The sequence below is a fragment of the Microcaecilia unicolor genome, chromosome 2 (genome assembly GCF_901765095.1).
Source record: "Microcaecilia unicolor chromosome 2, aMicUni1.1, whole genome shotgun sequence".
Lineage (NCBI taxonomy): Eukaryota > Metazoa > Chordata > Amphibia > Gymnophiona > Siphonopidae > Microcaecilia > Microcaecilia unicolor.
In genome coordinates, this window is record NC_044032.1 from 74,714,189 (window position 1) to 74,726,416 (window position 12,228).

Below are 12,228 nucleotides of genomic sequence, written 5' to 3' on the forward strand. Positions count from 1 at the left end.
AAAGGCCCCGCTCCGCTGGCAGCCTCAGAGGGCCGTCCACTGAGAGCCTGATTAAGTCCGCATACCAGGGGCATCTGGGCCAATCCGGACCCACCAGGATCACCCGGCCTAGCACTCTGCCCATCATGGGCCAGGGCGGGAACACGCAGAGAAGTTCCTGTGCCAGCCACTGCTGGAGAAGAGCATTGACTCCCAGAGATCGAGGGTCCCGTCCTCTGCTGAAGAACCGTGGCACTTGGCAATGGCTGAGGACGCCATCAGATCCAGGCTCGGCTGGCCCCAGCATTTCGTGATGTCCAAAAACGCCCGAGCCGACAGCTGCCACTCTCCGGGATCCAAAGTATGGCGACTGAGAAAATACGCCTTGACATTCATGACTCCTGCAATGTGGGCCGCTGACAGCTGTTCCAGATTCACATCCGCCCACAGGCATAGCTTCATGGCCACCTTGGCTAGAGGGACGCTCCTGGTACCTCTCTGGCGATTGACATAGACCACAGTCGTGGCATTGTCCGACAGGACCCGTACTGACCTCAGCACCAGGACCGGGAGAAACTCTAGAAGCGCCAACCGAATGGCTTGGAGTTCCAGGAGGTTGATAGACCACTTCGCCTCCGCAGGAGACCACAGCCCCTGCGCTGTCCTTCCCAGGCAGTGGGCTCCCCAGCCCATCAAACAGGCGTCCGTCGTGACGACAACCCACTCCGAGGTCGTGAGAGGCATTCATGCGGACAGCTTGTCTGGCCTGAGCCACCAACTCAGCGCCTTGCGCACCGCTGGATCCAAGGGAAGGCGTACAGCGTAATCCTCCGAAACTGGAGTCCACTGCCGCAGAAGAGAGTGCTGTAGTGGTCTCATATGGGCCTTGGCCCAGGGCACTACCTCCATCGTGGCCGTCATGGAGCCCAACAGCTGCACACAATCCCAAGCCCGAAGTGTAGAGGATGCTAGGAACTGGTCCACCTGGGTCCGAAGCTTGACGCTCCGGTTGTCTGGCAGGAACACTCTGCCCACTTGGGTGTCGAATCGAACTCCCAGATACTCCAGGGACTGAGTCAGGTGCAGCTGACTTTTCTCCCAGTTGACGATCCATCCCAGGGAGCTCAGAAGAGCAATAACCCTGTCCGTAGCTCTCCCACACTCTGCATAAGAGGGGGCCCGGATCAGCCAGTCGTCCAGATAGGGATGAACCTGGACTCCTTCCTTGTGGAGGTAAGCCGCAATGACCACCATTACTTTGGAGAAGGTCCGCGGAGCAGTAGCCAACCCGAACGGGAGGGCTCTGAACTGGAAGTGGTGGCCCAGGACTGCAAAGCGCAGGAAGCGCTGATGAGGCGGCCAGATGGGAATATGTAAGTAAGCTTCCTTGATGTCCAAGGACGCCAGGAATTCTCCTTTTTTCACCGCAGCTATTACGGAGCGGAGAGTCTCCATCCAGAAGTGCCGTATTTTCAAGGCCCGATTGACTCCCTTGAGGTCGAGAATAGGCAGAACAGAACCTCCCTTCTTTGGCACCACAAAGTAAATGGAGTAACGTCCCTTGCCAAGTTGATCTACTGGCACTGGGATCACCGCGCCCAGGCGGATCAGGTTGTCCAAAGTCTGCTGCACTGCCGCTGCTTTGACTGGAGGCTTGCAGGGAGAGTTCACAAACCCGTCTCAAGGGCCGGCAGAACTCCAACTTGTAGCAGTCTCTGATGACTTCCAGAACCCAAGCGTCTGAAGTTACCCTGGTCCACTCTCCCAGAAATGAGGATAGCCCTGTCATTGGGTACAAGACCCTGGGGGAGGGCCGGAGGATGAACCTCCGGGACGGCGGTCCCTGCGAAAGGAATGTTGCTTGGGGGAGAAGTTCTGCTTGAAGGAAGAGGAGGAAGAGGAGGTCGACTTTCCTGGGCGATACCGACAGGCTTCCTGAAATCGGCCCTCGGAGGAACCAGGGCGAGCACTGCCGGCCCGTGCCCTGACCTCCAGAAACCTCTTGCCCTTAAATGTGCCGAGCTCCGTCACACTCTTGTCCAGTTCATCTCCAACAAGCAGCTTGCCTTTAAAAGGCAACTTGGCTAGGCGGGATTTTGAGGCACGGTCAGCCGACCAGTGCTTAAGCCAGAGCCACCGCCGGGCAGAGACTGTCTGAGCCATACCTTTAGCCGAGGCTCTCAAGACATCATACAGCAAGTCTGCCAAGTAGGCCAAGCCCGACTCCAGGGCCGGCCACTCCGCCCTCAAGGAAGAATCCGAGGGGGAAGCCCGCTGCAAAACTGTCAGGCACGCCCTGTCCACATAGGAGCCGCAAACTGAGGCTTGCAAACTCAGGACGGCCGCCTCAAAGGCCAACTTTAAGGCCACCTCCAATCTCCTGTCCTGAGTGTCCTTCAGGGCAGTGCCACCTTCCACCGGCAGAGCCGTTTTCTTAGTCACCGCAGTGATTAAAGAATCCACTGTAGGCCAGAGAAAGGCTTCCCATTCCCCCTCAGGCAGAGGATACAGACGGGATATAGCCCTGGCTACTTTAATGCTCGCTTCAGGGGAATCCCATTGAGCTGAAATTAAAGTCTGCATGGCTTCATGAACGGGGAAGGTTCTAGGCGAGCGCTTAGTTCCCAGCATAATGGCTGAGCCAGCTGAGGCTGAGAGAGGGCCTTCCTCCGGAAAGGAAATTTTCAAAATGCTCATGGCCTGCACTAACAGGTTGGGCAAATCCTCTGAGCGAAAAAGCCGCGCTGCAGAGGGGTCCATCCGCTCCATTCGAGCAAGGATCAGTCTCCTCCAAAGAATCCACTAAGGACCTTTGGGAGAACTCAGATACGCTGCCTTTATCCACATCAGAGGAGACAGAGTCCCCTAGGGCCTGGAGATCCACCCGAGGGCGCTTGATCATGGAGGCCTCATCACCCTTATCAGACAGGGGAGCAGGGGCAGCGTTTTGCATAAGAAAAGTCTGATGCAGCAGCAAAATGAACTCAGGGGAGATACCCCCCAGTCTGTGCACTTCTGCAACCTGGGCCACAGCCCTAGAGGCACTCTCAACCTGCGCTCCCAAGAGCGGGGGAGAGGCGCGCTGCACTTCCAAATGGTGTCCGCCGCGACACTCCGCGAAGGAGCCGCGCGGGAAGAATGGCGCTTTAATTTCGCCAACTTTTTACTGTCGCCTGAGTCAAGGGCGACCATACTATTAACGTCTTCCACCTCAAGGGCGGCCCAAGAAGAAGCAGTCCGAGCAGCGTGGCCGGCCACAACCGGAAGGGCGGCCAGCAGGGGATGGGCGCCTAAGGCGGGAAAAACCGCCGCACCGGAGGAAAACCCGGGGAACTCTCCTGACTCCGAAAAGGTGCCCAAAAAAGGCGTCTCTGACTTTGAACCCCCCGCTTCCCCGCGCGCACGCGGTCCGAGAAGCATCTTTTCACGCCCTTGCCATCCGATGCCATAACCACGTGGAGACCGTTCGGGGAACCCCCTGCCCGCTAGTAAAAGGTAAAATTACCTGCTTCTCGCTCCGAGCTGCAACGATTTGGAGTCCCAGTGAGCAACTGCAAACAAAGACATTTTTCTCTCAAAGACGTCTATTTTTCTGTTGTTTTTTTTTAAACGGAGCCAGCGGGAGGAGGGAGAAAAGGAGGGACCTGGAACCACCAGGTTTCACTTGCTCAAGAAGAGCTCTCAACCCCAGGTACTCAACAAAACCTAAACAATTAGGCTTGGAGACCTAGCCAGAGCTGCTGCTGTGTGACCACACACCTGCTGAGATAGAGAACATACTGAGGAGTTTCCGGCAGCACATGACCACATATAGGGAGGCAAAAGATTGCTCTCTATCTCCACCTGCTGGCAGATGGACACAACCCACCAGTCTATGGATTGATCTGCTTGATGAAATGGAATTAGATTTGATTGACATATGGCGACTGAAGCATCGGGTCAGAGGCAATTCACACACTATGCACACGTACAGGGGACATATGCAAGAATTGATGTGATTTGGGGTAGTCGGAATGTATGGGGGGAAATACAGGAAGCGGGGATTGAGAGCATTCATGCTTCCGATCATGCAGCAGTATGGGTTACACTAGAAGGGTTGGGTAAGCAGGGTATTTGGAGACTTAATGAATCCCTTTTGGACAGGGAGGCAGACTGTCAGGATGTTCGTGTAGCTATTAAACAATACCTAGAAATAAATGATATAGGAGAAGTGTCGGAGGGGATATTGTGGGATGCCCTAAAGGCAGTAGTGAGGGGGGTGCTTATTCGGAAAGGGGCGTATAAGAAAAAGAAGAGGGCAGCACATGAATTGGAAGTTCGGAAGGAAACTGGCTAGACTGGAAGCACTGCATCAAAGGGAGGGGAACCCCAACAATTATTAGAGCTCAAAAAATGGAGAGCAGATTTGCAAACGATTCAGATAAAAACAATGGAGTATCATAGGTAATTACTGCAGCAGAAATTCTTTGAGTTCAGCAATAAAGCAGGTAACTTATTAGCTAGAGGATTACGGGACAGAAGGATAAGGAATACGATCACCAAAATAAAGGGCCCAAAAGATTTGATATACCACCATGATGGGGAAATTAGGGAACAATTTATGAACTTTTACAAGACTTTGTATAAAAAGGAGTCAATAACCTCTACAGAGGAGATTAGAGATTTCCTACAGAGCCTCGGCTTGCAGCGACTGCTCAGCAGAGATCGAAGCCACAATGACGTTGAAGGAGATATTAGGGGTCATCAAAGGCTTAAAGGGGGGGAAATCCCCAGGGTTAGATGGGTTCACAGCCAAATACTATCAAATCTTTCAACAGGAGTTAGGACCTCTGTTTTGTCGAGAGGGGCCTTCCGATTAGTATGCATGAAGCAGGGATATCGGTACTGTTAAAACCAGGGAGATATCCTACGTTGTGTGGATCGTACCGACCGACATCCCTGCTGAATGTGGATGTCAAAATTCTAGCCAAAGTTATGGCGGACAGGTTGAGTGGGATTTTGCCATCTCTCATTCACGAAGACCAATCTGGCTTTATAAGGCACAGACAAGTAGCGAACAATATTAGGCGAACCCTCAATTTGGTGTGGGGAGCACAGAGAAGGGGGGATTCTATGACGCTGCTTGCAGTTGATGCAGAGAAAGCGTTCGATAGGGTTGAATGGGAGTACTTGTAGGAAGTTATGATGGAAATGGGATTGGGTAGACCTTTTGTAGGATGGGTGAAAGGGTTGTATGCACATCCGGTGGCAAGGATCAAGGTCAATGGGGGGTGGTCTAGCCCATTCGACATTCATCAGGGGACGAGACAGGGGTGTCCTCTGTCCCCGTTATTGTTTGCCATCTCCATTGAACCCCTGGCTCAGTGAATTAGGGCGCTAAAGGAGGTGAAAGGGGTCCGAATGGGAGGGAGGGAACACAGAATAGCATTATTTGCAGACGATTTATTATTCTACATAGGATCCCCGCTGGAGACGTTGCCGGTGCTTATTAAGGAATTGAACTCATTTGGGAAAACGTCTGGATTTAGGGTAAATTTTGATAAATCTGAGCTTATGGGGATAACAGTAACTGACCAGGAGATAAAGCAGTTAGGGAGGAGATTCGTCTTCCGATGGACAGACAAAAGCTTTCGCTATTTGGGCATACACATTCCACGAGATCTCAATAAATTGTACCAGTTGAATTATGTACCGCTTATTGCGGCAATTCGGAGAGATCTAAGTAAATGGAAGGCGGGATGGCTTTCGTGGTTGGGGCCGTATAGCGGCGGTTATAATGAATATACTCCCACGGTTGCTATTTCTATTTCAAACGCTACCAATCGCTGTCCCTAAGGGGGAGTTACAGAAAATACAAACGGAACTGGGGGGGTTTGTCTGGGGAGGGCACCCGGCCAGGTTGTCAAGGAGAATAATGTGGGGGACGGTGGAACAGGGAGGAAGGGGTATGCCCAATATCACATGGTACTACTGGGCTGGGCAACTTAAACAAATTGGAGTCTGGAGTAGGGTAGACCTTTCACCAGTGACACGGCTTGAGCAGATATTTGTACAAGAGAGGAGACTGGACGCATTGCTTTGGGGGTCTTTCCCAGAACAAAAATATAAGACCTTGACATTGAATCCCTTCATCTTTCACTTGTTCACAATATGGGGTAAACTTAGAAAGAAATTAAGGGGATCACATAATAGATCAACTTATGCATGGCTAACCCAAGAACCAGGATTCTCAGGGGGGCAAGAGAACAGGATATTGACCTCTTGGTTTGACAGAGGTGTGATTAGATTCCGTGAGCTTACGATCGATGGTAATCTTAAGAGTTTTGAAGAGCTCAGATGGGAATATGATCTCCCTGAGACAGATCTGTATGCTTATCTTTAAGTCAAAAATTATATGGTGAACGCAAAATGGCATACAGGTAATTGGTTAGAGAGTGAGAAGTTTGAAAACTTATGGGGGACTCTTAGTTGTGGTGGGAAAGGGATCTCTAAATTGTATGAACATATTAGAGGTTCTGGGTTTGTAAAGTTACTTTATATGAAAGCCTGGGAGCACGATCTTAAAATTGAGTTCAGTGGGGGAGAATGAAAGAAAATATGTCTGGAGGTTAAAAAGGTATCTATATGCATGCTGGTCAAGGAAAATGCATATAAGGTCATGAGTCGCTGGTATTATACACCAGATAGAATAAAAGCTATGTATCCGAATGCCTCGAATGAATGCTGGAGATGCAAGGAGGGGAAGGGAACATATTTTCATATCTGGTGGGAGTGTTTGATTGTACAGGAATTTTGGGAGAAGATCACGAGATTAATAACACTAGCGGTCGGGGTCCAGTTTCCTTGTGATCCCAAATGGTGTCTGCTAGGTTATGGGAACAAGGGAGGGAAGAAGTGGCAAAGTAGAATCAAACGTATGTGTTTGGCAGCAGCAAAAACAACTATAGCATTGAAATGGAAGCAGAAGACAGGTCCCACGGGGCAAGATTGGAAGGACAAACTTCAAATACTGATGGGAATGGAAAAAATGACGGATAAGCGCAAGGGAAAGTATAACCCAAACGCAGAGGAATGGTTACACTTGGAAGGGGTTTTGAGAGGGGAAGAAGGGAAAACAGGCGACATAGATTAAGGGTGCCAGTAGAGGGGGGGGGTTAGAAATGGGGGGCAAGGAGAGGAGCTGGGTTGGGGGGGGGGGGGGGGAGGAAAAATGAATGTTGGCAATGCCTGAATGTTGATATGTTGGAAATGTATAGGAGATTTAATCTCCAAGATCTTGTTATTTTGAAGTATTAATAAAAAATTTTGCAAATAAAAAAAAAATATTAATTGCTGAAAGAAACCAGAAGAACAAGGCTTTCTCTCAGTAACTCATACAGAGCAGAGCAGGAAAGAGTCCTTGCTGTGAGAAATGAACAGAAAAACAGAAACACTAGTGCACTAAAATAGCTGAAATAAATCCAAAGGGTCCCACAAATTGGAATTATACTTGTACCTCAACCATTATTACCAAAATTGGTGGTTCTCCAGCTTACCTTTGCTATAAAGAGCTTTGTGCACCTTTGAAGGCTTTTCCACAGTAGATGAGGCAGAAAATCCTGGAGGCAGACGTATGTGAACCAGAGCCAGCATACAAGGTCGTGATGTAGGATGCTTAAAAGGAACTGTACTGAAGTACATTCGAACACCTAAGCAAAGGTAAAGTATAAATTGTTGGTGTTACTGTATTTATAAGCAAAAGAGAATTGATTTTGTTAAAAAAAAAAACTAACAGTAGTTTTAGTAGAAACAGAATGCAGAGTTTGAAAGCAGGAATACTTTCGAGCTTGTCCTGTGTTCTGATTTTCATTTTTAAAAAGGTGTGGCATCTCAGTTTCAACAGAAATGTGCATGCTGTTCAATTTGTATTTATGATTTAACGTTTTTTATTGATGACAAATCACGTACTGTACAGCCATTAATACAAGCACACTGAAAACCATAACTGTTTCTAGGTATCATTATACATGCTGTGGCGTAATATGTCATCAGGCATTAAACTTTTTATCCCCCTACCCCACCCCCCAATGTTCAATTTGTATTAAAAAAAAAAAATAAGAGGGAAAACTGTAAATATACTAGGATACTGTCAAGGCAATTCCGAATCCTAGGTCACAGCATTACAATATGAAGGATCTGGCTTTGGACCCCCTCATCCCCCACAGCCAGATAGTACTCAGCAAACCATAAATTACCCAATCAGACACAGGGAAGCAAATCAGCTGAAACTAGGGTGGTTTCTACTGGCCAAACAGCAGTGTTTAGATTGTGCCTTGAAGGTAGTGTCCCTTCAGAAGCAGGGCTCCTGGAGCGTACCATTTTGAGGAGATAAAGAGGGTTTGAGGAAGCAAAATGGTGGGTGAGAAAAAGCAAAATAAAAAATTCCTACGTGTATTCTCACCTGCATGTGTGACAGCCAGTAACTGGCAATCAAGAGATTCAGACTTTTCTATTACTGATATCTGAACAATAGGCTTGAAGACAGAACGATCTATAGTCCTAAGGAAAGAGAAAGTAAATAAAATCAGTTTTTTAAATGACGAGTTTGATTAACTGTGACAAGTTAATTGTATAATCAAGTGGCTAGCAGCTGAAAGAACCTTGGTAAAAGGTTCAGGGATAAGAACAGGAAAAAAATCAATTAGCATATATGCCCTTCTATGGGCAAAACCCAACTAACTAATCAGGGCCATTTTCAGAAGATATCCTACTTCAGCATCCTGTCTACAAGGTTCTCCGTTTGTGGGACTGCAATGAAGGACTGGGAATTATTACACAGGAAATACTAAAGGTCTAGGTTGGTGTTGCTAGGTATTGGAGTATCAATGGGTTGATACTGGTGTTGTTAGGTTTTCTCCTCTTAAGACATTTCTTTTTCATTTTATTACTAATGTCAATATTTTGCTTGTGTTCTGCTTTTCAGAATGGTGAAGTGGTTTTTCTTTTTTATATCATTACCGATTCTGTTTCAAGATTGTGCTTGATTATAAAGAATAGAAGCTTTATAAATAGGTAATATTCTATCATTCCTTTCTGAACCCTGCCTAGCATCCCATAATATTCAAAGATTTGAGGCAACTTTAGGGTTGTCAATACAATTTATAGCCTGAGAGAAGGACCCAAGTTCACATGGCATCCAGAAACTAGGTCCAAGATGACAGAAAATTTCATTTTACAAGTTCTTGCTCTTTTGAAAGCGTATTACTATACAGTGTCACTAAAATATTTCTTAAAAGGTGGCTGCCAGGTAAGCAAAGTCACTGTGTAGGTATGGAGCTCCAGTAGTCCTATTGGTCCTGCTGAAAACAAGAGCCTTTATAGGTTGCTGCACAAAAAAGGGCATAGTAGTACACCTCTTTTGAAAGCATGACCTGTGATATATTTCTTGTAAGCCATTAGAAAAATCTCACAACCTTCAAAGTGGTTGTTCACTTTCAACGAGTAATCTGTTTTAGAAATTATTTCAGCCAGTAAGTAGATGTGACCTAGAATTCACTAAGCAGGCTCATGGAGGCCACATAAAAGGGGCTAAAGAAATTTTTTAAAATCTAGATACGAGACATATGTTGCTCATATGCTTATAAGCCTTCTGGGGCAAGGAAATATCTACCGACTGACTTGCCTTAAGCTTGTATTTGGAAATGCTAATAACTAAATCAAAAACCCAAATATCACCTGGCAATGTTTCCAGCCGCTGAAACAATCAAGTTCTGCGATACAGAGGCAATCCTGCACATTCCGTGACCATCCTGTCCCAAGTCAAATACCTAGAATTCAAAAACTTTGTTCAGTGCTTTCTGCAATATGATGCACTAACTCGCACAACAGATTTTGAGTGCACTGATGAGCTTACAACTTCTGCTCCTGAGTTGGCTGCTCAGAAGAGAGAAAACTGTTGCATCCAAGAGCTATGAGCAGAGACGTCAGACCCTGCCATTGCATCATGCCCCTGTTAGCAGTCAGTCAGTGAAGAAGGGTGAATAGCTGTAGTTTGGCCTTAAGAGAGACACATGCAGCTCATGAGATGCTAAGTTAGCCATCTCTGAGCTACAGTCAAGATAATGAGAGAAAATACCTGTATTACTCCTTTCTCTGAGCGAGTATACAGGATGTTCCAGGAGTTGTCAACTGCAATTTGAACTATAGGATCTGAAAAAACAAAAACACAAAAAAAAACAAAAACCCTGATTTCATAAAGGGCATACCAGAAGCCAGACATCTTTTCAGCATAGATGCACACTGCAAGGGCAAACCCTTGAGGATTAAAGAGAACCTAGGGCCCCATCTTGGACAAAGATTCATTTTAGCTCTATGCTAGCTAGGAGTATAACTGGTTCACACAGGGATCATACAGCCATTCAGGATTTCAGCATATTCACAATGACTATGCATGAACTATGTTCAGATACATTGGAGATAGCGTATTCACGCATATGCTGCATATTCATTGGAGCTATCTTGGAAACATGAATAGCTGGGGATATCTCAGGACAGTTTTATGAAAACAGTTTTTTGGTTTTTTTTTTTAATCCAACATAAATATCTCACATTCAGTATTACCAAAAACACTGCTATCAAGCTTACATGTAAAAACATTTCATTAGCAGTTGATGGCGAAAGGAGACTGGGCACAGAAAGAGGGTATTCAGTTTCTGGTTTTTTTTTAAGACACATGATAGCATTTCAGGTTTTAAGTTATACTACTCATTGATAAACTAAACAGAAAAGGAATTAAAACAGCAACAACAGAGGAAGGAAACAAAAGGAAATTACATGCTTGATAAAAGAACAGTAAATCACAAAAGAAAGGGAAAAAAAAGATAGCTTAGTTACTAATTCCAGGTCAGCCTTCTCCTCCAGCCCCAATGACACACTTAATGATGTATGAAACTCTTCATAAATAAAATGCATCTGTAGGTCACTTTTAAATTTTGAAAATGTTATCTCCAGTCTTAGAAGCATGTGCAGGCTATTCCAATAGGTGGGTCCCACCACTTTATAATTGAATTTCTTGTAGCATTCAGCTGCAATATATGGCGGTATATATGGAATCAATACATGTGACTGAAATAATGAGACCTGAATAATATATCTTGTAAACTAGCATCAAAACCTTAAATGGAATTCTTGAGGAAATAGGTAAACAATGTTCATCTCTCTGCAATGAAGTAACATGATCAAATTGGAAGACCATTAATGATTTAGGGTCAATTGTAGGCATTTGATATCAATGCTCCACAGTCCTGAAAACAAGGTATTACAGTAATCAAGATGACTCATCACCAATGTCCAAGAGACCTCTAACTGAATGGATCATTTTTCAGATAAAGAAACATTTCCTTGTTATATAAAACATTAGATTTATAGTTCAGTCACAGTTGAGGCTTAGTCCCAGGATTGGAGGCGTGGCCTAGTGGTTAGGGTGGTGGACTTTGGTCCTGGGGAACTGAGTTTGATTCCCACTTCAGGCACAGGCAGCTCCTTGTGACTCTGGGCAAGTCACTTAACCCTCCATTGTCCCATGTAAGCCGCATTGAGCCTGCCATGAGTGGGAAAGCGCGGGGTACAAATGTAACAAAAAAAAATTTAATAGAGTCCACTAGTAGAACCTTAGTGCCTGCCAAAAGTGGTGAATCACAAAGAGAACCAATCTCTCTCCTAGATAAGACCACAGCTTTTGACATATCTAGATTTAATTTTAATGTATTTCTTATAAGTCACTCTGCTATCAGACTTTTTATTGTTAAGAGATACAAAAGCTTGGTGATTTGAAGGATCAAGCTTAGTTAATATCTGGATATCCATCAGCATAGATGAATGGAGTTAACACCAGAGTTTGAATTAGATTGGCCAGTGGAGCCATAAAGATGCTAAATAGTATGGGACCTAGCAATCAGTCCTTAAGGCAATCCACAGGAGAATGAGAAAGGAGCCAAAAGCATGTTCTGCCATTACATTTTACATGATCTGTTGTCTAAGTAGGAATGGAATCAGCCTTATAATTCCAACTGATCCAATATCTGAAAGTCTGTTTAGCTGTTTAGTGTGAACTACTGGATCAAACACTGTTGAGAGATCAAGTGACATAAGAAGGAAAACTTACATATTGATCAGGAGAGAGACCTTGGGGTGCTGGTGTCTAAACATCTCAAGGCAGCAAAACAATGTGACAAGGCAGTGGCTGTTGCCCGAAGAATGCTAGGCTGCATA

At 45.8% G+C, this 12,228-nt stretch overlaps 1 protein-coding gene across 1 annotated transcript in view; it reads right to left on the minus strand.

Annotated features, from left to right (window-relative positions):
- NUP155 (nucleoporin 155) overlaps positions 1 to 12,228 on the minus strand; it is a 358,702-nt gene that overhangs the window by 259,198 nt on the left and 87,276 nt on the right. The window contains exons 8-11 of the mRNA XM_030193046.1: positions 10,094 to 10,167; positions 9,694 to 9,785; positions 8,420 to 8,517; positions 7,515 to 7,667 (exon numbers count right to left, since the gene is read on the minus strand). Of these exons, the coding sequence (XP_030048906.1) occupies positions 7,515 to 7,667; positions 8,420 to 8,517; positions 9,694 to 9,785; positions 10,094 to 10,167 (417 nt within the window). The remainder of the gene's footprint in view (positions 1 to 7,514; positions 7,668 to 8,419; positions 8,518 to 9,693; positions 9,786 to 10,093; positions 10,168 to 12,228) is intronic.